The sequence below is a fragment of the Bos mutus genome, unplaced genomic scaffold (assembly GCF_027580195.1).
Source record: "Bos mutus isolate GX-2022 unplaced genomic scaffold, NWIPB_WYAK_1.1 CTG197, whole genome shotgun sequence".
Classification (NCBI taxonomy): domain Eukaryota; kingdom Metazoa; phylum Chordata; class Mammalia; order Artiodactyla; family Bovidae; genus Bos; species Bos mutus.
Genome location: NW_027219421.1, coordinates 430,496 through 457,487, shown reverse-complemented (window position 1 = coordinate 457,487; position 26,992 = coordinate 430,496). Strand labels below are relative to the sequence as shown.

Below are 26,992 nucleotides of genomic sequence, written 5' to 3'. Positions count from 1 at the left end.
TTCTCTGTAGTGTTTTAAGTAGAGATCTTTGGGTAGAATAATGAATTCTAGTTATATTAAAGGAAATGGTGACACAAAACAGCTACTTCACACTAGTCTTCAAATAAGCGGAACCCCTGACATGAATGGAAAGTAGTAGGTAATTTGGGGGAACAATATTTAAAAAAAAAAATCTGTGACAATTTTGTCTTGCACATTAGAAAATGAGCTTTGGCTCTGGAGTCTCTTAAGGCAGAAAACCTGGTACACAGCTTTTACTGGTGGCCTGAACCTCTGATTTGGAGAAGAAAATAGTATAACATAGAAATAAAAATAATAAATCATTTTGTAAGAGCTTGGAATCAGTTGGTGAAGTTGGAGGGAAAAAGATAGAAAAACTAACATCTTGTGTGTATAAATACTTTTTGGTATAAAAAAAAGTACAACATAGTTTATACATGTAAAATCTGTTGGAAAGATGCCTTTGGGCTAGACTTGACCTCATGGTAGAATCACAGTGTTGACTCAAAAATTGTTAAGACTGAAGGCTGTCCACTGTAAGTGTTCATAATCACATGGTCACTGTGAGTGATATCTTTAGAGGTGCACCTGAGGGAGAAAAGAAGACAAAAACAGCATGTTTAAAAGTTGCAAAGTCCTCCCTGAGGCAACACATTTCTACATCCACTTTTTCATGTTGGCACAAATCATAACATTAGTGGAGTCACCATTTTAAAAAGCAGAGATGTATTTATTCTATGGGGGAAGTAGCCCCATTAAAACCCTCAGTGGGGCTGGGCTTAATGTCAAACAACCTGTAGATCCACTAGAGTTCTGACCATTCTGATTCACAGATATATTTTATCACTATATTAAATTGATAAACAAAATCATTTTACTGACTCAAAGCCTGGAGATAAAAACAGGGTGACAAAGAGGCTGGAAAATCTAGTGAATGCATGAGGATTTGTCATTTTCACACATAAAATGAGCACAATAGGTTTGGATGCTAATATTTCCTTATGGCTTAGCTGGTAAAGAATCTTTCTGCAATGAGGGAGACCTTGGTTCAATCCCTGGGTTGGGAGGATGCCCTGGAGAAGGGAAAGGCTACCCACTCCTGTATTCTGGCCTGGAGAATTCCATGGACTGTATAGTCCAAGGGGTCATAAAGAGTCGGACACAACTAACCAACTTTCACTTTGACTTCACTTTCACCAGGTTGTAATCCCTATATTTTATAAACTCTGATTGACAAGCACTGAAACACTGGCATATATATATGAAATATACTGGCATTTAGTTTGTAAGGCAAAGCAGTCATAAGGAATGTAGAAAAGCTCTAACAAGGACTCAACCAACCAACCTCTCTTAAATGTAAGATGATGCCACAATATAGGATAGTTCTTTGCCAGGTCCCTAAGTTCTTCAATTCTACCAATTTCCAGCTGAACTAGAAGAGATATAGGTTTTCTGATAAGTTGCATGATAAGAATAAAAAGGAAATGAAATGCTGGCAAATTCCAGAATCATCAGTTTTCAGTAACTGTATTGTATGTCAGTTTCTTAACAGATTTGTTGTTGTTTAGTTGTTAAGTCATGTCCAACTCTTTTGCGTCCCATGGATCCTCAAGGCTCCTCTGTCCATGGAATTTTCCAGGCAAGGATACTGGAGTGGGTTGCCATTTCCTTCTTCAGGGGATCTTCCTGACTCAGGGACTGAACCTATGTCTCCTGCATCGGCAGGTGGATTCTTTACCACTGAGCCCCCAGGGAAACCATTCTTGACAGATACACATAACAAAATGAAATAATGTCAAGACTTGTGAACTCTTATTTCTAAATGTGTTTGGGTGAAAATGGATTTCGACTGTCATTTTTTTTTTTTTTTTTTTACCTGAACAAGAAAAGTTTTGTTTGAGTCTTTAAAATAGAAAATGTACCATCTATTTGAGGCTGACTCATGTTATGAGCTGGGTCACTTGAATGTATGATTACAGATGCTTTATAAATCCTGGCTCTGAATACATCTGTGGGTGTTGTGAACAAAGTAATCATGGGAGAGAGATAATGGACTTCATAAATGAAACAGAAAACCACTGAGACATCCACCTTCATATCAACTGTACTTTATTTCTTTCTTATTGCTTGCTACCCCCAAAACAGAACTGGATATGAAATGTATATATTGCTGTGAAAGTGATGAACTCAATATGTCAGCAAATTTGGAAAACTAAGCAGTGGCCACAGGACTGGAAAAGCTCAGTTTTCATTCCAATCCCAAAGAAAGGCAATGCCAAAGAATGCTCAAACTACCACACAATTGCACTCATCTCACACGCTAGTAAAGTAATGCTCAAAATTCTTCAAGTCAGGCTTCAGCAATACATGAATTGTGAACTTTCAGATGTTCAAACTGGTTTTAGAAAAGGCAGAGGAACCAGAGATCAAATTGCCAACATATGCTAGATCATCAAAAAAGCAAGAGAGTTCCAGAAAAACATCTATTTCTGCTTTACTGATTATGCCAAAGCCTTTGACTGTGTGGATCACAATAAACTGTGGAAAATTCTAAAAGAGACAGGAATACCAGACCACTTGACTTGCCTCTTGAGAAACCTGTATGCAGGTCAGGAAGCAGCAATTAGAATTGGACATGGAACAACAGACTGGTTCCAAATAGGAAAAGGAGTATGTCAAGGCTGTATATCATCACCCTGCTTATTTAACTTCTATGCAGAGTACATCATGAGAAACGCTGGGCTGGAAGAAGCACAAGCTGGAATCAAGATTGGTGGGAGAAATATAAGTAACCTCAGATATGCAGATGACACCATCCTTATGACAGAAAGTGAAGAGGAATTAAAAAGCCTCTTGATGCAAGTGAAAGAGTAAAGTGAAAAAGCTGGCTTAAAGCTCAACAATCAGAAAACTAAGATCATGGCATCCGGTCCCATCACTGCACTACAAATAGATGGGCAAACAGTGGAAGCAGTGTCAGACTTTATTTTTTTTGGCTCCAAAATCACTGCAGATGGTAATTGCAGCCATTAAATTAAATGACACTTACTCCTTGGAAGGAAAGTTATGACCAATCTAGACAGCATATTAAAAAGCAGAGACATTACTTTGTCAACAAAGGTGTATCTAGTCAAGGTTATGGTTTTTCCATTGGTCATGTATGGATGTGAGAGTTGGATATAAAGAAAGCTGAGCACCAAAGAGTTGATGCTTTTGAACAGTGGTGTTGGAGAATACTCTTGAGAGTGCCTTTGACTGCAAGGAGATCAAACTCATCTATCCTAAAATAAATCATTCCTGGGTGTTCATTGGAAGGACTGATGCCGAAGCTGAAAGTCCAATACTTTGGCCACCTGATGCAAAAAACTGACTCATTGGAAAAGACCCTGATGTTGGGAAAGATTGAAGGCAGGAGAAGAAGGGGATGACAGAGGATGAGATGATTGGATGGCATCACTGACTCGATGGACAAGAGTTTGAGCAAGCTCCAGGACTTGGTGATGAACAGGGAAGTCTGGCATGCTGCAATCCTTGGGATTGCAAAGAGTCAGACACAACTGAGCGACTAAACTGAACTGATTCACAGGTGGGCCGGGACAAGCTCTCTCTCCAAGGGCCAATCAAAGGTGTTTTAGTTTACAGTTAGGAGGGACAGGGTCCTCCAGACAAGCCATTAAGTATGATTATAATAACAAGAGCAATGGAAAGCAAGTCAAAGAAATATTTTCCAACATGGACTCAGAATTGGCTTCCTCTCTGCAATATTATGAGTTCTTGATTTATCATGATGACAATTTCATCTTCTAAAAGGTAGAGGAAGCAATACTGGAGTGGGTAGCTGTTCCCTTCTCCAGGGGATCTTCCCAACCCAGGGATCAGACCTAGGTCTTCTGCAATTCAGGTGGATTCTTTACCAGCTGAGCCACCAGGAAAGCCCAAGAATACTGGTGGGTAGCCTATTCTTTCTCCAGTGGTCTTCCTAACCCAGGAATCAAACTGGAGTCTCCTGCATTGCAGGTGGATTCTTTACCAGCTGGGCTACCAAGGAAGCCCATAAGGGAGGCAACTGGACCTAATTCTAAATGACAAAGAATTAGGAAGAAAGTGACAGTAGCAGGTAGGAGTTCTCTTTACAGATTAGAAACAGAAGTGATCTACATCTTTCCCTTGTACTTCTTCCTGCTGCTGCTGCTGCTCCTGCTGCTAAGTCACTTCAGTTGTGTCCTATTCTGTGTGACCCCATGGACTGCAGCCTACCAGGCTTCTCTGTCCATGGGATTCTCCAGGCAAGAACACTGAAGTGGGTTGCCATTTCCTTCTCCAATACTTCTTCCTAGACCCAGAATATTACAAATGTTATTTCCTTCAAAAATCTCAAGTTCCCTGGATGTTCCCTGAAACATTTGCATCACCAATATTCTGAGCATCATCTAGGATGAAAGTAAAGGGTCTGCAAAATGAGAGTATACTGTGTTCCATGAGAATCATGGAACCCAGACTCCAATCATGTGGAAACTCTAATCTGAAATCTCTCTTAGGTACATGTGCATGCACATCCTACACTCCATCAACAACACAGCTGCCAATTCTCAGCAGATCTGTGTTCTGCAATGTGTTGTTAAGACCCAGTCATGAGGTTTTGTATCCAGAGGCTTATAATTGAAAAGGACACAGAGTGCTTGTTACCACATCCCTTGTGCCACAGCATGAGGAGTGTGCTGTGGAGACGAACTTTAATTACAGCTCCCCACAGCAGGCTCACCTGTTTTGCCCTTTCAGTGAGAACAGTGGCCTCAGCTTCACCCAGTTGTTGCACCATCTTGTAAAACAGGTTGTCTCTATCTTGCAACATGGAATATGGCTCATCATAATCTTCCAGTATCCCTGAATCCCAAACCTGTCAATTAGCAGGAAGAAACCCATTAGTACACCATGTTTTGCAGTAACATATTATAAATCAGACAATAGTTTGTAAAGGGACAGGAAGGGAAGAATAGAGAAAATCTATTTGGGTGGTAGGCCTGGCTGATATTTTAATGGTTTGATTACCTTGATAATGGTTTTATTAGGCAAATAAAGGCCCAACCCAACCTTTTATTATTTTAATGGTATAGATGGGAAATGAAATATTTACTGCCGTATCAGTAAATAAAGGTCGTCACAGTCATCAGTGACTACAGCCACCATCATGAGCTGGTGAGCCCTGAGGGAACTCAGAAAGGAAAGAATACTTGCCATCTATCAGCCATCAGACTGTACCCACTCCCCAAAGTGAGCCCTGAGAAAACTCAGGATGAGAAAACACAGGATACTGGCCCAGATAGCTGAGGTACATGTCAGTGGAATGATTTCATTGAGCCCAGACTCTTATAGCTCCCCCTAAACATAGAAGTGCTAAATTAATTTACTTGAGACATCTGATTTTCTTTAATTAACAGTAATCTTTTGTTGTTCTGACTACCTAGTCTTTTGTTGCAAAAATTCCTATACATCCTGACCTTCTACCCTTGCCTCTTTAGAACAGTTTCTCAGCATTGTCTTAGATGCTCCATCCCTGACTTGAAGTCCTCAGGAAGTCCACTGACTATAACATAACTCTCAACTTCCAGACTGTGCATTTTTTTTCAACCCACAGGGCCCTGATTATGTCAGTTGCTAAGAAGGGCAGCATTCATTGTCTGGCAAGTTAAGATGCATCTTGAAGTTGATTTTGGTTATGGTTGATTATTCTGAGAGTGAAAGGTTGGCAAAAGGAGCTCATATATATAAGAGCTACTTTAGCTGATCTGCTGTGAACAGAAGACATCTCTAGAAAACCAATTTTTTCTTTGAATAAGAATAAAGAAGCAAGTAAGAAATTGAGGTTCACATTCCAGTGATAAAAAAAATGTGGTACATATACACAATGGAATATTATTCAACCATGAAAAAGTTAAATTATGTCATTTGCAGCAAAATGGATGGTCCTAGAGATTGTCATACTTAGTGAAGCAAGTCAAACAGAGTAACATATCACTTACATGTGAAACCTAAAAAAGGGTACAAAAATGCTTTAAAATTTTTTAAAGGGTACAAAGAATTTATCTACAAAACAGAAATAGAGTCACAGATGTAGAAAAGAAACTTACAGTTACCAAGAGGTAAGTAGGGGAGGGATAAATTGGGAGATCGGGATTGACATATAGACACTGCTGCTGCTAAGTCACTTCAGTCGTGTCCGACTCTGTGCAACCCCATAGACGGCAGCCCACTAGGCTCCTATGTCCCTGGGATTCTCCAGGCAAGAACACTGGAGTGGGTTGTCATTTCCTTCTCCAATGTATGAAAGTGAAAAGTGAAAGTGAAGTTGCTCAGTCATGTTTGACTCTTAGCGACCCCATGGACTGCAGCCTACCAGGCTCCTCTGTCCACGGGATTTTCCAAGCAAGAGTACTGGAGGGGTGCCATTGCCTTCTCCGCATATAGACACTACTATATATAAAATAGATAACTAATAAGGACCTACTGTAGCCCAGGGAACAGTCAATACTCTGTAATGGCCTATATGGAAAAAGACTCTAATAAAGAGTGGATATATGTATATGTATAACAGATTCACTTTGCTATACACCTGATAGTAACACAACATTGTAATTCAACTATACTCCAATAAAATTTTTTTAAAAATCAAATATTCTAGAAAGAACTTTATTTATGGTGTTTTTGCTGAATTGAAAGCCAACCAGTAATCAGAAGCATTAGAAGAAAATACAAATTTTACACCTGGGGTGCATGGACCATACAGAACAATCCCATGACTCTGTAGTTGGGAGATGCACATCTCTTGGGTCTCCTGATGTTTAATCCTACCATTCCTACCAGAGGAGTTAGTAACCGCAACCATCTCAGATCTAGATGTAAACAAGTGACTAAATTTACATCTCCTTGTGGGACCTCCCTAGGACATCACTGATGACCTTGACAAGGGAGTCCTAAACTGAAGGTCTCCCAACATAGGAGTGAGAAGGACTGCTCCTCAGTGAATGGCAAGGTCTACCATGGAAAACAAGGTCAATCATTATGAAGGTGACAGGCTCCAAAGTGAACCCTTGCATTTGCCTTTTCCCTCTATCTTCTCCATTCACCCAGATGCTCAGAACACAATCCAGACACCAGCATCGACTCCCCTCTTTGCCCTCATATCCCACGTTCAACCCATCGCACAATCTGCTTGGTTTCACTTCATTATTTATCACAAATGTCTCTATCCCAACCACTTCACCATTTCTACTTCCATCACCTTAGTCTCAGCCACGACAGTTCAGAGAAGGCACAACTATAAGAGAGTGAACACTGCATTTGGAGAACTGAAAGAAAATCAATGTGGTTTTAGCTATAAAGGAAAGAGGGAGAGCAGAGTGGGACAAAGCTAGAAAGGTGGGAAGGGGCTGGGGTTGTAAACTGCTTTGTAAAACCATATTAAAGATTTGTTCAAAGACATTGACCAAGAGAAAAAAAATTGAGGTTATTGAGATTTACCAGGAGATGTTGGAGAAGGCAATGTCACCCCACTCCAGTACTCTTGCCTGGAAAATCCCATGGATGGAGGAGCCTGGTAGGCTGCTGTCCATGGGGTCGCTAAGAGTTGGACACGATTGAGTGACTTCACTTTCACTTTTCACTTTCATGCATTGGAGAAGGAAATGGCAACCATTCCAGTGTTCTTGCCTGGAGAATCTCAGGGATGGGGGTGCCTGCGGGCTGCTGTCTATGGGGTCACACAGAGTCAGACACGACTGAAGTGACTTAGCAGCAGCAGCAGCAGCATGGGTAAATAAAGGATTAACAAATGAACATATTTTGATAATAACAGCAAAACCAATGCCAAATAACATTTCTAGAATGTAAGAGTCACTGTCCTGCAATTTTGGAATGTCACTCTGTCCCTCATGAAAATCTGTAGGTGGGGCCTGCTTCCTACTGTGATGTTCTAGTCTGGGTGACTTGACACACTGACTAAAGCCTAGAGCATCCCTTTGGTTGCAAATGCCCTACTGCTGTTGTCTGCCACCCCAGAACTCACTCCTGTGTGTGTCCTGCTCAAGGAGTGAGACTACAGGCACTGCCTCAATGGTAACAATCTGATATCTACTCAACGTCCCCACTGATATCCCATCTGACAATGTATGTGCAGTAGGCTGGGAGGTGGTATTCCAGTAACTTCCCAAGTAGTCAAAAGAGAGAGTCCCATTATCACGGGGCATAAGGATTACTGGGGATTACTGATCACTTATTTCTGGATCATTATCTATTTTGTATGGACCAACAAAACCACTGGTTAACTCCATCTGTTGCTTCTTACACATTATGCAGGCCTTCTTTATCTGTTTACTTCATTACTAAGCAGCATACGAAAGAGGGCCATGAGGAGCTACTCTACGTTCAAGGTCAGGAGGGGCAGCAGTGAGGAGATACCCCTCATCCAAGGTAAGGAGCAGCGGTTGTGCTTTGCTGGAGCAGCCATGAAGAGATACCCCATGTCCAAGATAAGAGAAACCCAAGTAAGACACTAGGTGTTGCAAGAGGGCATCAGACGGCAGACACACTGAAACCATACTCACAGAAAACTAGTCAATCTAATCACACTAGGACCACATCCTTGTCTAACTCAATGAAACTAAGCCATCCCTGTGGGGCCAACCAAGACGAGTGGGTCATTGTGGAGAGGTCTGACAGAATGTGGTCCACTGGAGAAGGGAATGGCAAACCACTTCTGTATTCTTGCCTTGAGAACCCCATGAACAGTATGAAAAGGCAAAATGAAAGGATACTGAAAAAGGAACTCCCCAGGTAGGTAGGTGTCCAATATGTTACTGGAGATCAGTGGAGAAATAACTCCAGGAAGAATGAAGGGATGGAGCCAAAGCAAACACAATACCCAGTTGTGGATGTGACTGGTGATAGAAGCAAGGTCTGATGCTGTAAAGAACAATATTGCATAGGAACCTGGAATGTCAGGTCCATGAATCAAGGCAAATTGGAAGTGGTCAAACAAGAGATGGTAAGAGTGAATGTAGACATTCTAGGAATCAGCGAACTAAAATGGACTGGAATGGGTGAATTTAACTCAGATGATTATTATATCTATTACTGCGGGCAGGAATCCCTTAGAAGAAATGCAGTAGCCATCATTGTCAACAAAAGAGTCCGAAATGCAGTACTTGGATGCAATCTCAAAAACGACAGAATGACCTCTGTTCATTTCCAAGGCAAACCATTCAATATCACAGTAATCCAAGTCTATGCCCCAACCAGTAATGCTGAAGAAGCTGAAGTTGGAATGGTTCTATGAAGACCTACAAGATCTTTTAGGACTAACACCTGAAAAAGATGTCCTTTTCATTGTAGGGGACTGGAATGCAAAAGTAGGAAGTCAAGAAACACCTGGAGTAACAGGCAAATTTGGCCTTGGAATACGGAATGAAGCAGGGCAAAGGCTAATAGAATTTTGCCAAGAGAAAGCACTGGTCATAGCAAACACCCTCTTCCACCAACACAAGAGAAGACTCTACACATGAACATCACCAGATGGTCAACACCGAAATCAGATTGATTATATTCTTTGCAGCCAAAGATGGAGAAGCTCTATACAGTCAGCAAAAACAAGACAAGGAGCTGACTGTGGCTCAGATCATGAGCTCCTTATTTCCAAATTCAGACTTAAATTGAAGAAAGTAGGGAAAACCATTAGACCATTCAGGTATGACCTAAATCAAATTCCTAATGATTATACAGTGGAAGTGAGAAATAGATTTAAGGTACTAGATCTGATAGATAGAGTGCCTGATGAACTATGGAATGAGGATCGTGACATTGTAAAGGAGACAGGGATCAAGACCATCCCCATGGAAAAGAAATGTATAAAAGCAAAATGGCTGTCTGGGCAGGCCTTACAAATAGCTGTGAAAAGAAGAGAAGTGAAAAGCAAAGGAGTAAAGGAAAGATATAAGCATCTGAATGCAGAGTTCCAAAGAATAGCAAGAAGAGATAAGAAAGCCTTTCTCAGCAATCAATGCAAAGAAATAGAGGAAAACAACAGAATGGGAAAGACTAGAGAACTCTTCAAGAAAATTAGAAATACCAAGGGAACATTTCATGCAAAGATGGGCTCTATAAAGGACAGAAACTGTATGGACCTAACAGAAGCAGAAGATATTAAGAAGAGGTGGCAAGAATACACAGAAGAACTGTACAAAAAAGATCTTCATGACCCAGATAATCACGACGGTGTGATCACTCACCTAAAGCCAGACATCCTGGAATGTGAAGTCAAATGAGCCTTAGAAAGCATCACTACAGACAAAGCTAGTGGAGGTGATGGAATTCTAATTGAGCTATTTCAAATCCTGAAAGATGACGCTGTGAAAGTGCTGCACTCAATATTCCAGCAAGTCTGGAAAACAGCAGTGGCCACAGAACTGGAAAAGGTCAGTTTTCATTCCAATCCCAAAGAAAGGCAATGTCAAAGAGTGCTTAAACTACCGCAAAATTGCACTCATCTCACATGCTAGTAAAGTAATGCTCAAAATTCTCCAAGCCAGGCTTTAGCAATATGTGAACCGTGAACTTCCAGATGTTCAAGCTGGTTTTAGAAAAGGCAGAGGAACCAGAGATCAAATTGAAAACATCCGCTGGATCATGGAAAAAGCAAGAGAGTTCCAGAAAAACATCTATTTCTGCTTTATTGACTATGCCAAAGCCTTTGACTGTGTGGATCACAATACACTGTAGAAAATTCTGAAAGAGATGGGAATATCAGACCACCTGACCTGCCTCTTGAGAAACCTACATGCAGGAAGTGGACATGGTACAACAGACTGGTTCCAAATAGGAAAAGGAGTATGTCAAGGCTGTATATTATCACCCTGCTTATTTAACTTCTATGCAGAGTACATCATGAGAAACGCTGGGCTGGAAGAAGCACAAGCTGGAATGAAGGTTACAACTTGTGAATATATCAGTATCAATATTGATATATTGATATATCAATATCATTTGAAATATCAATAACCTCAGATATGCAGCTGACACCACCCTTATGGCAGAAAGTGAAGAGAAATTAAAAAACCTTCTTGATGAAAAGTGAAAGAGGAGAGTGAAAAAGTTGGCTTAACGCTCAACATTCAGAAAACGAAGATCATGGCATCTGATCCCATCACTTCATGGGAAATAGATGGTGAAACAGTGGAAGCAGCGTCAGACTTTATTTTTGGGGGCTCCAAAATCACTGCAGATGGTGACTGCAGCCATGAAATTAAAAGATGCTTACTCCTTGGAAGAAAAGTTATGACCAACCTAGATAGCATATTGAAAAGCAGAGACATTACTGTGCCAACAAAGTCCATCTAGTCAAGGCTATAGTTTTTCCAGTGGTCATGTATGCATGTGAAATTTGGACTTTGAAGAAAGCTGAGTGCTGAAGAATTGATGCTTTTGAACTGTGGTGTTGGAGAAGACTCTTGAGAGTCCCTTGGACTGCAAGTAGATCCAACCAGTCCATTCTGAAAGAGATCAGTCCTGGGTGTTCTCTGAAAGGGCTGATGCTAAAACTGAAACACCAGTACTTTGGCCACCTCATGTGAAGAGTTGACTCATTGGACAAGCCTCTGATGCTGGGAGGGATTGGGGGCAGGAGGAGAACGGGACGACAGAGGATGAGATGGCTGGATGGCATCACCAACTTGTTGGATGTGTGTTTGAGTGAACTCCAGGAGATGGTGATGGACAGGGAGACCTGGCATCTGTGATTCATGGGGTTGCAGAGAGTCAGACATAACTGAGTAACTGAACTGACTGAAGCAGCATCAGCAGATACTATGGTTACCATCCACATGAGTGAAATCAGATTAGTACCACAGGCTAGGGTATTAATATTAAAATCCCTTGCATTCCTTTGAGATTATATTCAGCCAAAGGTTGTTTTTCCTTTGATTGATGGTCTCCTTATTATTTTAGAAGCCACACCCTAACATTTATTGAAACTCAGCAGGGAAAGAACAAAGAAAGAGATGAAAATGAGAATAAGGAAAAGAAATAGAGATAGGAAGGAAGGAAATAAAGCTAAGGAAGGAAATATCAAATTATAAGGAATAAAAAGCCAATCAAACCTGGAAAGAAGACACTCTAGATGTGTTTGTGTGTGCTCAGTTTTGTCTGACTCTTTGCAACCCTATGGACTATGGCCCGCCAGGCTCCTCTGTCCATGGGATTCACCAGGTAAGAATAATGAAGCGGGTTGCCATTTCCTTCTCCAGATGGTCTTCCCAATCTAGGGATCTAACCTGGCTTTCCTGTGTCTTCTGCATTGGCAGGCAGATTATTTTACCAATACCAGAGACAAAAACTTGGAGCCTGCCATGTGTGCAGTGCCCAGATCTATTGTGTCAGGGACTTCCTAGTTGTTTATCTACAGTATTTCAGTCCCTGAGCTACCTTTCTTTCTACACTCTCATCTGTGATGTAGATGGTTGGCTATCTTTAAAAAATAATAATTAAAAATGGTAAATTTTTAATATGAGAATATGAAATTACTGGATATATGAATTATACTGGATATATTATTTAATAGCACATTCTGAAAATATACTTAAGTACTTGAGTTATTGTCAGGAATGAGAGGAGAAACTAAGAAAAAATTAAATTAATGAAGGTTCCTATCAAGTTTTACAAGGAAAGATGAGTTGAAAAACTGAACATGACTGGAACCAGCTCAAATTCCAGAGGTGAGGGTCTTACCATTATCCATTCGCTGTCAATAATGGTGCTCAACCTGTGGGTGATGGTCAGCACAGTGCACTCGGAAAATTTCTCACGAATGTTTTTTTGTATTAACTCATCAGTTCTGGAATCAAGGAAGTTGATTTAGTTCAGCGTAGACTGGAAAAGTGGACTTGAGGTTTAAAAATACCCTATGATATTTGTATAATGCTTTTTAAAATCAATACTTTAAGACAAAGCCTTATTCCTAAAAATTAAGTGAAAAAAAAAAAAAAGTCAACAGAAATTGATAAGTTTTCTTAAAACAAAGGAAAATAATCTTCCCTCAAAATTGCTTGAAACTGTATCACCACTAAATGTTTTCCATTTACCATATTTAAAATTCAGACACCAGGTTTCAAGGACCTCAACTCCATACCTTGGATCCACATATGATGTGGCATTGTCAATAATCAGTATTCGATTTTTTCTGAGAATACCCCTGGCAAGGCACAGCAGTTGTCTCTGTCCAACACTCAAGTTTGATCCTGATTCTACTAATTCAGTATCCATCTTACTGGGAAGACTTTCAATGGTTTCTTTAAGTCGTACCTGTGGATACAGAAAGAACAGCATTTTTCTAAACAAATTGCTACTTAAGTAGACAAGTCTCTTAAACATTAGAGCTTTGACATCCTCAGGACTTCTTACATATCTTACACATACAGTCATGTGATGGTGGAGCTCCTTCCAAAGAGCATTCACTGAGAAAGACCATAGAGTCAGCTAAAGACAAAAAGATCTCTGTGTCTTCCATCCCTGCCACCTGCCACCTACCAGAAACCCCACCTAGGTACTAGTTAAGGAAGTCTCTCAAAAAAGGAAGCTATTTCTCCCAACATGGTTTAAACGGAAATATTAAAGTGATCTTTATGGTTGAGTCAAGTTTCCTAAAGTACAGTTTTGCATATGAGTTGGTACTCTAATGGGAAACTTAAAAATATATATATTATAGAAAGTATGGTTCTCTAAAGATATAATCTTATCAGCACTTTACCATTTTATAAGGTCTAAAAGTTGGGGGAAAAATGTGAATTCAAACACTGGTAAACTGTACCTCATACATTAGTAATCCTAAAACCTATTCTTGCTATGGTTCTTTCCCAAGTTTAATCACATAAACACTAAGCCAGTGATGTACATTTTCTTCAATGTCAAAAATATCTTTCAGTGAATGAAAACCAGGACACAACATAACAACTATTTCCCCCAAGACTATGGGTATAGGTAGTATTTAAATTATGTTCTTAAAATAGTAAAAAAATAAATAAATAAATTTTAACTGCCAAAGATAAGCTGAAGTTACATTGATGACAGGGATCAGTTCAATGAATATTTTTGCAGAAATATTATAGAACAAGGACCAAACTCAGGTTATACTTAAACAACAAAGAGTAAATACACTTCAAATTAAGAGACCAACAGATTGATGAGTGAGGGCCAATAAGCAGAGACACAGAATTACACCATCACATAACAAAACATTGCCCAAGGGTGATTGGGCAATGTTTCCATGGTATCCTAAATGCTGGAGAACTTCTATGAATGTGATCCTAAACTATGCTCCTGATAGAGTTCAATCACAAGACAGGAGAAGCCAGCATTAGGATTAAACATGGTATTGGTATGTAGTATTAGTACGAAAGGTACACAGAATCTAAAGGGTAAGATCTGGATTGTGGTGCAAGTTTTTGTTTTTAAGACTGACTTCCTATACATCAGTGTCTCTTTTGCCATCTCGTACACAGGGTTATCGTTACCATCTTTCTAAATTCCATATATATGCATTAGTGGATGGGGAACACATGTATACCTGTGGCAGATTCAGTTTGATATTTGGCAAAACTAATACAATTATGTAAAGTTTAAAAATAAAATAAAATTAATTAAAAAAATCTGAAAAAAAAAAAAAAAAGACTGACTTCCTAATTTTGAAGAAATAATCTCATACTTGCCCCTGACTTGGATAAACTCTCATCACTAATCTGTTTTTTTTTTTTTTTTACTTTTCCTTCAAGTCCATATTCGCTTCATGAAGAATAAAGGTTGTGAAGAGAAATATATTTTCAGAAAATACTGTTCTCTGACTCTGTTTTCTTTTATGAATCAGGGATGGTCATGAGAATAATACAAATATGAAGGCCCTCTGTAGTGTAATCATATAATCAAGTTATAATTAAGTACTGCTGCTGCTAAGTTGCTTCAGTCGTGTCCAACTCTGTGTGACCCCATAGACGGCAGCCCACCAGGCTCCGCCATCCCTGGGATTCTCCAGGCAAGAACACTGGAGTGGGTTGCCATTTCCTCCTCCAATGCATGAAAGTGAAAAGTGAAAGGGAAGTCATTCAGTCGTGTTCGACTCTTAGCGACCCCATGGACTGCAGCCTACCAGGCTCTTCCGTCCATGGGATTTTCCAGACAAGAGTTACTGGAGTGGGTTGCCATTGCGTTCTCCATAATTAAGTACTAGGATGGGAAAAAAGGACAGTAGAAGCAATAGGCAATAATAACTAGGAATTACAATGCTCTATACAGTCAGCAAAAACAAAACTGGGAGGTGAGTGGGGCTCAGACCATGAACTTCTTATTGCAAAATTAAGACTTCAGTTGAAGAACATAGGGAAACTCACTAGACCATCCAAGTGAAAGTGAAAGTGAAGTCACTCAATCGTGTCTGACTCTTGCAGCTCCATGGACTATAGCCTACCAGGCTCCTCTGTCCATGGGATTTTCCAGGCAAGAATACTGGAGTGGGTTGCCATTTCCTTCTCCAAGACCATTCAGGTATGACCTAAATAAAATCTCTTATGATTACACAGTTGAAGTGACAAATACATTCAAGGGATTAGAGCTGATAGAGTGCCTGAAGAACTATAGACAGAGGTTTGTGACATTGTACAGAAGGCAGTGAGCAAGACCATCCCCAAGAAAAGGAAATGTAAAAAGGCAAAATGGTTGTCTGAGGAGGCCTTACAAATAGCTGAGAAAACAAGAGAATGGAAAGGAGAAAATGAAATAAATACCCATTTGAATACAGAGTTCCAAAGAATAGCAAGGAGAGATATGAAAGCCTTCCTCAGTGACCAATGCAAAAAATAGAGGAAAACAATAGAATGGGAAAGACTAGAGATCTCTTAAAGAAAATCAGAGATACCAAAGGAACATTTCATGCAAAGATGGGCTCAGTAAAGGACAGAAATGGTATGGACCTAACAGAAGCAGGAGATATTAAGAAGATGCACAGAAGAACTATACAAAAAAGATCTTCACGACCCAGATAATCAAGATGGTGTGATCACTCACCTTAGAGCCAGACATCCTGGAATGTGAAGTCAAGTGGGCCTTAGGAAGCATCACTACAAACAAAGCTAGTGGAGAGATGGGATTCCAGCTGAGCTATTTCAAATCATAAAAGATGTGAAAGTGCTACACTCAATATGCCAGCAAATTTGGAAAAGTCAGCAGTGGCCACAAGACTGGAAAAGGTCAGTTTTCATTCCAATCCCAAAGGAAGGCAATGCCAAAGAATGTTCAGACTACTGCACAATAGCACTTATCTCACATGCCAGCAAAGAAATGCTCAAAATTCTCCAAGAGAGGCTTCAACAATACATGAACCATGAACAACCAAAGGTTCAAGCTGATTGAGAAAATGCAGAGAAACCAGAGATCAAATTTCCAACATCCACTGGATCATTGAAAAAGCAAGAGACTTCCAGAAAAACATCCACTTCTGCTTTATTGACTGTGCCAAAGCCTATGACCATGTGGATCACAACAAACCGTGGAAAATTCTTAAAGAGATGAGGATACCAGACCACCTGTCCTGCCTCCTGAGAAATCTGTGTGCAGGTCAGGAAGCAACAAAACCAGACATGAAACCACAGACTGGTTCCAAATTGAGACGGGAGTACGTCAAGGCTGTATATTGTCACCCTGCTTATTTAACTTTTACGCAGAATATATCATGCAAAATGCCAGGCTGGATGAAGCACAAGCTGGAATTAAGATTGCCGGGACAAAAATAAATAACCTCAGATATGCAGATGACACCACCCTATGGCAGAAAGTAAAGAACTAAAGAGCCTTTTGATGAAACTGAAAGATGAGAGTGGAAAAGCTAGCTTAAAACTCAACATTCAAAAAACAAAGATCATGGCATCTTGTCCCATCACTTCAGGGCAAATAGATGGGGAAACAATGGAAACAGTCACAGACCTTATTTTCTTAGCCTCCAAAATCACCGCAGATGTTGACTGCAGCCATGAAATTAAAAATGCTTGCTCCTTGGAAGAAAAGCTATGACAAACCTAGACATCATACTAAAAAGCAGAGATATTACTTTGCCGACAAAGTTCCATCTAGTCAGAGCTGTGGTTTTTCCAGTAGTTATGTATGGGTGTGAGAGATGGACAACAAAGAAATCTGAGCACTGAAAAATTGATGCTTTTGACCTGTGGTGTTGGAGAAGACTCCAACTAGTCCATCCTAAAGGAAATCAGTCCTGAATATTCATTGGAAGGACTGATGCTGAAGTTGCAACTCCAATACTTTGGCCACTTGATGTGAAGAACTGACTCATTGGAAAAGACCCTGATGCTGGGAAAGAATGAAGGTGGGATGAGAAGTGGACGAAAGAGGATGTGATGGTTGGATTGCATTACTGAAGCAATGGATTTCAGTTTGAGTAGGCTCCAGAATTTGGTGATGGATGGGGAAGCCTGGCGTGCTGCAGTTCATGGGGTTGCAAAGACTGAGCAACTGAACTGAACTGAACTGAACAGAGGAATTACATTTGGGCCAAGTTCTAAGATAGCGTTTGATAGGATTTGTATCCCAATTAACAGTTACTCTTTCCATGGAACAATGTGTCCTAAAATTCTAGAGTAACTTTAGTAATTGAGAATCTGTGAAGAGAGATTTCAAGCTGGAAAACAAACATAAAAATAGTTTAACAGTACTTTCATCTCTATATCACAATTTCACCATTAAATATGTGGTTTCAAGACCAGTGGATCATCCTATTTTTCTTTATATTTGATTATTAACCACACTCCTCATTTCTCGTCTAGAATTTAACTGTAGAAAGACTCACAAACTTAAATGAAATCAGAGGTCCACTGCTTATCAAGTAGGGGAAAGTGAAGCAATTGTCCCAATGTAGGAAAATAAAATCCTCACAGTTGTTGAAAAGCAGAGTGGGTATATAAAGACTCAATGTTGATTTCCTTCAGATACCAGAAATAGTGGCAAGAAATTGTCAGGCCTCCAAATCTACTTGCTCACAATCAAATCTCATCTATATATTATAGATTTCAGAGTTATCTCTGGAAGAGTGACACTAAATAACAAACGCTAATTCAAACAACAACATGGACATGGACAGTCACTTGCCTTTGTACTTAAAATATTTTTTTAAAGAAATAAACCACACTTCTCTGAAATGAAGAGATAAATCAGACATTTAATACACATTTATTAAGTGCTTCAACAAACCATGGAAAATTCTTAAAGAGATGGTAGTACAGGACCACTTTACCTGTCTCCTGAGAAACCTGTATGCAAGACAAGAAGCAACAGTTATAACCTTACATAGAACAACTGACTGGTTCAGTATTAGGAAAGGAGTACAACCAGGCTGTATATTGTCACTCTTCTTATTTACCTTATACACAGAGTACATTGTGCAAAATGTTGGGCTAGTTGAATCACAAGCTAGAATCAAGATTTCTGGGAAAAATATCAATAACCTTAATACCCAGATGATACCACTCTAATGGCAGAAAGTTAAGAGAAACTAATAAGCCTCTTGATGAGGGTGAAAGAGGAGAGTGAAAAAGTTGGCTTAAATCTCAACATTCAGAAAACTAAGATCATGGCATCTGGTCCTATCACTTCATGGCAAGTAGAAAGGTAAAAAAAAATTGAAGCAGACACTATGGATGGTGACTGAAGCCATGAAATTCAAAGACACTTGCTTCTTGGAAGGAAGACTATGACAAATCTAGATAGCACATTAAAAAAAGAGAGATATCACTTTACCAACAAAGCTATGATTTTTCTAGTAGTCATGTATGGATGTGAGAGTTGGAACATAAAGATGGCTGAGTACCTAAGAATTGATGCTTTCTAATTGTGGTGCTGCAGAAGACTCTTGAAAGTCCCTTGGACAACAAGGAGATCAAATCAGTCAATCCTAGAGGAAATCAACCCTGAATATTCATTGGAAGAACTGTTGCTAAAGCTGAAGCTTCACTACACTACTCTGGTCACCTGATATGAAAAGACAACTCATTGGAAAAGCCCTGATTCTGGGAAAGACTGAAGGCAAAAGGAGAAGGGGATGACAGAGGATAAGAAGTAAATGGCATCACCAACTCAATGGACATAAATCTGAGCAAACTCTGGGAGACATGGAGGACAGTGGAGCATAGCGTGCTGCAGTCTATGGGGTCACAAAGAGTTGGACAAAAGTAGTGACTGAATAACAACTTTTTAAAATCTAAAGACTGAGCTAGGTCCAATGAGAAATTAGAAGTCTGTCTATGGTTTAGAAGCCTATATATAATTTCTGCCATCAGTACAATCAATTTGCAAAAGTAGGATGATTAAACAAAATAATTTGTATCAAAATATACAAATCAACAGCAACTTAACAGTAAACATTGCTTGTGTATAAGGGTGAGGAAATTCAAAGAAGTGGGCCAAATGGAAATAGGAGAAAAAATAACAGAAAATCCTCTAGAAATAAACCTATCTATATAAAAACTGAGCAAAATCTCGAGTCTCTTACCTGCATTCATGCTGCAGCATTAAAAGGACATGATTTCTATAAATAACTATAATTTATCTTTACAAATACTTTCTGATGAAACTTCATAGCATTTTATTGGTATGATGTCATTCGGTTTATAATGCAAAACTACTATTGTCTCCATTTAGTAGATACTCCCTAAGATCCAAGGAATAAAATGAACATTGTAGGGTAATTAAGGTAACTAATTCACTAGCTCATGTAGTAGAACTCGAAACCATAATTATAACTTCTAGTTTAGTGCTCTATTAAGGACAATATAATGTACCTAGCTACTTTGTGTTCTACTGTGGATGTGTTCACTCAGTCACGTTCGACTCTTTGAGACCCTATGGAGTATGACCCACCAGACTCCCCTATCATGAGATTCCCCAGGTAAGAATACTGGAGTGGGTTGCCATTTCCTACTCCATGGGATCTTCTTGACCCAAGGACTGAATCTGCGTCTCCTGCATTGGCAGGTAGATTCTTTACCACTGGGCCACCTAGGAAGCCCCCTGTGTTCTAGGGAAAATGCTAAAAAAAAGTATAAGGCATTTTTTTATTGGTTTGCATCACCATTAACATACACATTTTAATTTACACATATGCCCATGTCATCAATGTTTTCCTAAGAAGTAAACAAAGTCAGTTAAACAAATAAGCTCCCCTTAATTACATGCAATGCTGTAAATGTACACACATATATACTGATGCTAACATTTAATAAATTACCTCTTCTAAGGCATTCCACAACTCCTCATTTGTATGCTCATCAAAGGGATCCAGATTTTTCCTCATGGTCCCAGTGAATAAAACAGCTTCCTAAAAGCCCCAAAACAGTGAATGTTATCACATTAACATCTTTTCATTTTGTTTGAAGGCTTACAGAATTAAAATACAAAAAAGAAAAATTCACTATAATCATTATTAAGGTTTCAAATGCTTTTTTTACAAAATAGTATCTTTAATCTCCCATTGTGCAAAGTGTGCTCCAAAATATCTTCTAGATGTTTGACCAAAAATGAAAGAGTCAAGTTGTCTTAAGAATAAATTGAAGAAAAAAGAGAAAGATTTGACTTTTTAAAGATTGCCTTCCTGGTAATATTTGCTCAAACAAAAAATGAGGATATAATTATTTGAGGAATTTTACATCAAGAGAACTGGATAAATTGTCAATCCTAATGTAATACTGGAAAATATCAGCAGAATGATTAATTAAGGTTTATATCTCAAAGCAAGATTAAATTTTTTTCACATTGGCACTGAAGAATGAACTGGGATATTTTCTGCATTGGTAAAACAGACTTCTGAGATGGGGACTCTCTCCACAGGTGTGAATGGAAATCCCCACACATGCAAAAAGAACGTCAGATTCTGGGGTCCACGGTTCCTTTGTCCATGGAGAGAACTCCTCTGATTCTGCACCAGCTGGTCCCCACGTTCTCTCACCTGTGCGTCAGGATGACCTGCCTCACAGATCATTATTAACTGCAAGGTCAGGATAACCTGAAATCCACTGTGGTTTCTGTCACAATTAAAATTATTTTTAATTTAAATAGATCACCCCCCACCCCCACCATTCATCTGCTTTGGGAGGAGCCACATAATAAATTACTCTGGAAATATATGTCTTTCTCAGTTTCAGGAAAGAATTTTGTACATAAGCTCATGTTGGCCATTTAAATCTCTTCTGGAAGGCAGGTCACAAAGGATTGAATCCAGGTCTCCTGCATTGCAGGCAGACTCTTTACGGTCTGACGTTGAGATCATTAGTAATACTTGTATAACTAAGTATTACTCCCCTTTGTTAGGGACTGTAATAAGCACTAAAGCAAAAGAAATGGGAGATACAGTGTCTGTCCTCAAGTAGAGGAAGAAAATAGTGGAGGATGTAGAGAGGGCTGAGGAAAATGCCAGAGGTTTTTGTCAGGGACCTGGAAAATAAGAGTTGGGGTATAGGACGGTGGTCAGGAAAAACCTGGTGGGAGGGGAGCCAGAAATCAAAGGATAAACAAGGCGATATTCATTCTTCTAGTTCTTGGTAGAAAACATTAGATATCTGTATTATGTTTTTCCCCCAAACTCCCACTGTGTTTTTATTTTTGCTTTACTCTTTAAATTTATGTAAATAATTTTTATATTATAAGCAATTAACATAGACAATTCACCAAGAACCACAAAAATGGAAATTAAAGAACACAGTTGGTCCAGAATGTGTTACTCTTTTTACTTAAGTAGAAATAAAACCTAAAGTTCAGTGTCTAGACCCTTAAGAATAATAATAATTCTTATTGACTGAAGGTTCCCAGAAGCAGCCATGAGCATATACATTTTTTCATCCAGTTACACCTTTACAACAAATCTGAGTCAGTAACTCCTAGACCTGGTAGAAGGCTGAGGACACTGAAGCATGGAAGCTGAGTGGCCTCATTTAAGCCCCACAGTCATATGAGGCAAAGCAGGAATAAAAATGTGAGTCATGTTAACACTAGGTCTACACTCTTAAACCTTCTAGCCCTGGCTGCCTCTTGAATAATTTCCTGGAACTCTTTACACCCTGCTCAGTCTCTCCAGATTATATCTATCAACCCACATTGTGACTTGGAGACAAATGCATAAAAAGTAGAATAATTAAGGTTCTGTGTTTACAATGCTCAGTGATCATTATCTACACAGATACAAACTTAGCACTGTTTTGTAAGCACACTTTATAGAGTGTGTTTACAGAGCATACTCAAAAGTAGGGTGGAAACCAGTGGAACAGAACCAAAACCTAGTGATGTCAATGGATGTTTAGTCTTTACTTACATGTGCTTCCAAACATTACTAGGAGAGCCAAGAATCATCTAATGTTATCTCTTTATTTATAGAATTTTTTTTTAATGTACACAAGCACTCTTTTATTATTGGTGGTGGTGGTTTAGTCTTAAATCATGTACAACTCTTGTGACCCCATGGACTGTGGGCCTTTAACTATTCAGTTCAGTTCAGTCCTGTCCAGCTCTTTGCGACCCCATGATTGCAGCACTCCAGGCCTCCCTGTCCATCACCAATTTCCAGAGTTCACTCAAACTCTTGTCCATCGAACTGGTGATGCCATCCAGCCATCTCATACTCCGTCATTACCTTCTCTGCCTGCCCCCAATCCCTCCAAGAATCAGAGTCTTTTCCAATGAGTCATCTCTTCGCATGAGGTGGCCAAAGTATTAGAGTTTCAGCTTTAGCATCTGTCCTTCCAAAGAACACCCAGGACTGATCTCCTTTAGAATGGATTGGTTGGGTCTCCTTGTAGTCCAAGGGACTCTCAAGAGTCTTCTCCAACACCACAGTTCAAAAGCATCAATTCCTTGGCACTCAGCTTTCTTCACAGTCCAACTTTCACATCCATACATGACCACTGGGAAAAAAATAGCCTTGACTAGATGGACCTTTGTTGGCAAAGTAATGTCTCTGCTTTTCAATATGCTACCTAGGTTGGTCATAACTTTCCTTCCAAGGAGTAAGTGTCTTTTAATTACATGGCAGCAGTCACCATTTGCAGTAATTTTGGAGCCCCCAAAAATAAAGTCTGACACTGTTTCCACTGTTTCCCCATCTATTTGCCATCAAGTGATGGGACCAGATGCCATGATCTTCGTTTTCTGAATGTTGAGCTTTAAGCCAACTTTTTCACTCTCCTCTTTCACTTTCATCAAGAGGCTTTTTTAATTTCTCTTCACTTTCTGCCATAAGGGTGGTGTCATCTGCATATCTGAGGTTATTGATATTTCTCCCAGCAATATTGATTCCAACTTCTGCTTCTTCCAGCCCAGCGTTTCTCATGATGTACTCTGCATAGAAGTTAAATAAGCAGGGTGACAATATACAGCCTTGATGTACTCCTTTTCCTATTTGGAACCAGTCTGTTGTTCCATGTCCAGTTCTAACTGTTGCTTCCTGACCTGCATGTAGGTTTCTCAGGAGGCATGTCAGGTGGTCTGGTATTCCCACCTCTTTCAGAATTCTCTGCAGTTTATTGTGATCCACACAGTCAAAGGCTTTGGCATAGTCAATAAAGCAGAAATAGATGTTTTTCTGGAACTCTCTTGCTTTTTCCATGATTCAGCGGATGTTGTCAATTTGATCTCTGGTTCCTCTGCCTTTTCTAAAACCAGCTTGAACATCTGGAAGTTCACGGTTCACATATTGCTGAAGCCTGGCTTGGAGAATTTTGAGCATTACTTTACTAGCGTGTGAGATGAGTGCAATTGTGCGATAGTTTGAGCATTCTTTGGCATTGCCTTTCTTTTGGATTGGAATGAAAACTGACCTTTTCCAGTCCTGTGGCCACTGCTGAGTTTTCCAGATTTGCTGGCATATTGAGTGCAGCACTTTCACAGCATCATCTTTCAGGATTTGAAATAGCTCAATTGGAATTCATTCACCTGCACTAGCTTTGTTCGTAGTGATGCTTTCTAAGGCCCACTTGACTTCACATTCAAGGATTTCTGGCTCTAGGTGAGTGATCACACCATCGTGATTATCTGGGTCATGAAGATCTTTTTTGTACAGTTCTTCTGTGTATTCTTGCCACCTCTTCTTAATATCTTCTGCTTCTGTTAGGTCCATACAGTTTCTGTCCTTTATCGAGCCCATCTTTGCATGAAATGTTCCCTTGGTATGTCTGATTTTCTTGAAGAAATCTCTAGTCTTTCCCATTCTGTTGTTTTTCTCTATTTCTTTGCATTGATCACTGAGGAAGGCTTTCTTATCTCTTCTTGCTATTCTTTGGAACTCTGCATTCAGATGCTTATATCTTTCCTTTTCTCCTTTGCTTTTCACTTCTCTTCTCTTCACAGCTACTTGTAAGCCTCCCCAGACAGCCATTTTGCTTTTTTGCATTTCTTTTCCATGGGGATGGCTTTGATCCCTGTCTCCTGTACAATGTCACAAACTTTCGTCATAGTTCATCAGGCACTCTATCAGATCTAGTCCCTTAAATCTATTTCTCACTTCCTCTCTATAATCATAAGGAATTTGATTTAGGTCATACCTGAATGGTCTAGTGGTTTTTCCCTACTTTCTTCAATTTAAGTCTGAATTTGGTATTAAGGAGTTCATGATCTGAGCCACAGTCAGCTCCCAGTCTTGTTTTTGCTGACTGTATAGAGCTTCTCCATCTTTGGCTGCAAAGAATATAATCAATCTGATTTCGGTGTTGACCATCTGGTGATGTTCATGTGTAGAGTCTTCTCTTGTGTTGTTGGAAGAGGGTGTTTGCTATGACCAGTGCATTCTCTTGGTGAAACTCTATTAGCCTTTGCTCTGCTTCATTCCATAATCCAAGGCTAAATTTGTCTGTTACCTCAGGTGTTTCTTGACTTCCTACTTTTGCATTCCAGTCGCCTATAATGAAAAGGACATCTTTTTTGGGTGTTAGTTCTAAAAGATCTTGTAGGTCTTCATAGAACCATTCAACTTCAGCTTCTTCAGTGTTACTGGTTGGGGTATAGACTTGAATTACTGTGATATTGAATGGTTTGCCTTGGAAATGAACAGAGGTCATTCTGTCATTTTTGAGATTGCATCCAAGTACTGCATTTTGGACTCTTTTGTTGACCATTATGGCTACTCCATTTCTTCTAAGGGATTCCTGCCCGCAGTAGTAGATATAATTGTCCTCTGAGTTAACAATCTTTAAGTATCAAGAAGCATTAAAAATAACACAATGCAGATTTCTAGATCCTTTTATCCAAGGATATGAAAGAACTTTACAGACACATCCATTTATTTCTGCTAACTACTGATCGGGTTATTCCTGAGATGGGTATAATCAAAACCTAAAAACTGAGGTGCACAGTGATGGGATTCCCATCCTGTGCTTTTCCTCACTATTCTGTACTGCCTTTCTGGTTAAAATCATTTAAGGGTTAAATTTTAAAAGTTTCCCCCAATAGTCTATTAAATTCTAAAAGTTTCCCCGAAAAGTCTATATACCTTGTAATTCTCAAAGCCTCACAGTTTCACAGAAAGCACCCCAGGGGGATAACCATCTTTATTTCCCACAATAAAATTTCATCTTTAAGACACTTAACATTCATGTTTCTTTATAGGAACCTCTTCAACGCTAAACCAACTATTTATCATTTTGATCTCAGTATTACGTGGTTATCAGCAGATAAAACTGTGACACCTAGGAAGTCTGGGTCCAGAATTTATCTGGGTAAGTTATTAAATAACATGCATACAAAACAATAAAACAAACAAACCCTGGTATCTATTGAAAACATCAGATGCTAAAAATATACTCTCTTGGAAGGGAAAGGATCAAACCTTTCATGCATTTTGAAAAAATTAATCGAATTAAAAGCAAGTTAGCAAAGGTGCCTTATAAAAAGAACATGTGACAATGCTCTGACATGCATACCTGAGGTACAACTGACATTTTCTTCCTTAAATGGTGAAGTCAATACTGGTTATTGAGATATTATCAATCCAAATGCCGCCTTTGGGTTCTGACAATCTAAAAAGCGCAGCAATGAGGGAACTTTTTCCAGCTCCTGTTCTTCCCACAATGCCCATCTGTAAAGAGATCCAGGAGGTTTAAGAATTAACAATATAAAACAAAACTGGGAGAAACCTTGGTTGTTGAAGATGAACTTTAAAGTTTTACATAAAGAGTAGTCTATTAGTATTTCAACTATGGCACTGTAGATGTTGTTGGAAAGAGTATTCATTGTTGAGGGGTTGGGAGCCTGTCCTATATATCATTGGAGTTTTAGCAATAACCTCGGATTCTACCCACTAGATACCAGAAGCACTCGCAACACTGTGAGATCCAAAAATATCAGATATTGACAAAGTTCCTCAGTTGAAACCCCATGTCCCCAGAAAGAGTTAAAAAAACAGAATCTATTAATATCTACTGGCAATAAAAAGACAGCAGTCTCCTAAGAGATCCATAAGAAGTCTGTTTGTAAATTTACTGTCTGTGCATTCTGACCTTGAGAATAATGTGGTAATTTTACAGAGATGTTAACAAGTCAAGTCAGAAGTGTTATACATGAACAAGCAATCATTTTTTCAGGGATTTATTATTTAAGGGGGATTATTCTTTTTAGAGAAATTAAATCACTTCCTGATGCTAAATATCTTAATTATGTTCTATCTAGATAGGAAACATCTTAAAATTGTAAAATTCAGGTCTCAGCATTGCAAAAGACAGTAGCCAACAGGCAAAATACACATGATGAGTCAACAACAACACAAACAACATTTGCTATTTATATGGGACCTTTCATCTAAGCTATTCAAAAGATAGTTTACTAACCAGTTAACAGTTATAATTGCACCTTGAGAAAGATACATGTCAAATGTCAGTCTAGTTAGTAAAACCGAAGCAGAGAGAAATTAAGTACATTA

General features: G+C 39.2%; 1 protein-coding gene across 1 annotated transcript in view; it reads right to left on the bottom strand.

The window, feature by feature from the left end:
- Positions 1-468: 468 nt before the first annotated feature.
- LOC102285781 (ATP-binding cassette sub-family C member 4) overlaps positions 469-26,992 on the bottom strand; it is a 166,768-nt gene continuing 140,244 nt past the window's right edge. The window contains 7 exon segments of the mRNA XM_070366732.1: positions 469-588; positions 4,763-4,897; positions 12,775-12,880; positions 13,175-13,347; positions 20,324-20,413; positions 25,998-26,038; positions 26,041-26,152. Of these exon segments, the coding sequence (XP_070222833.1) occupies positions 577-588; positions 4,763-4,897; positions 12,775-12,880; positions 13,175-13,347; positions 20,324-20,413; positions 25,998-26,038; positions 26,041-26,152 (669 nt within the window). The 3' untranslated portion in view covers positions 469-576.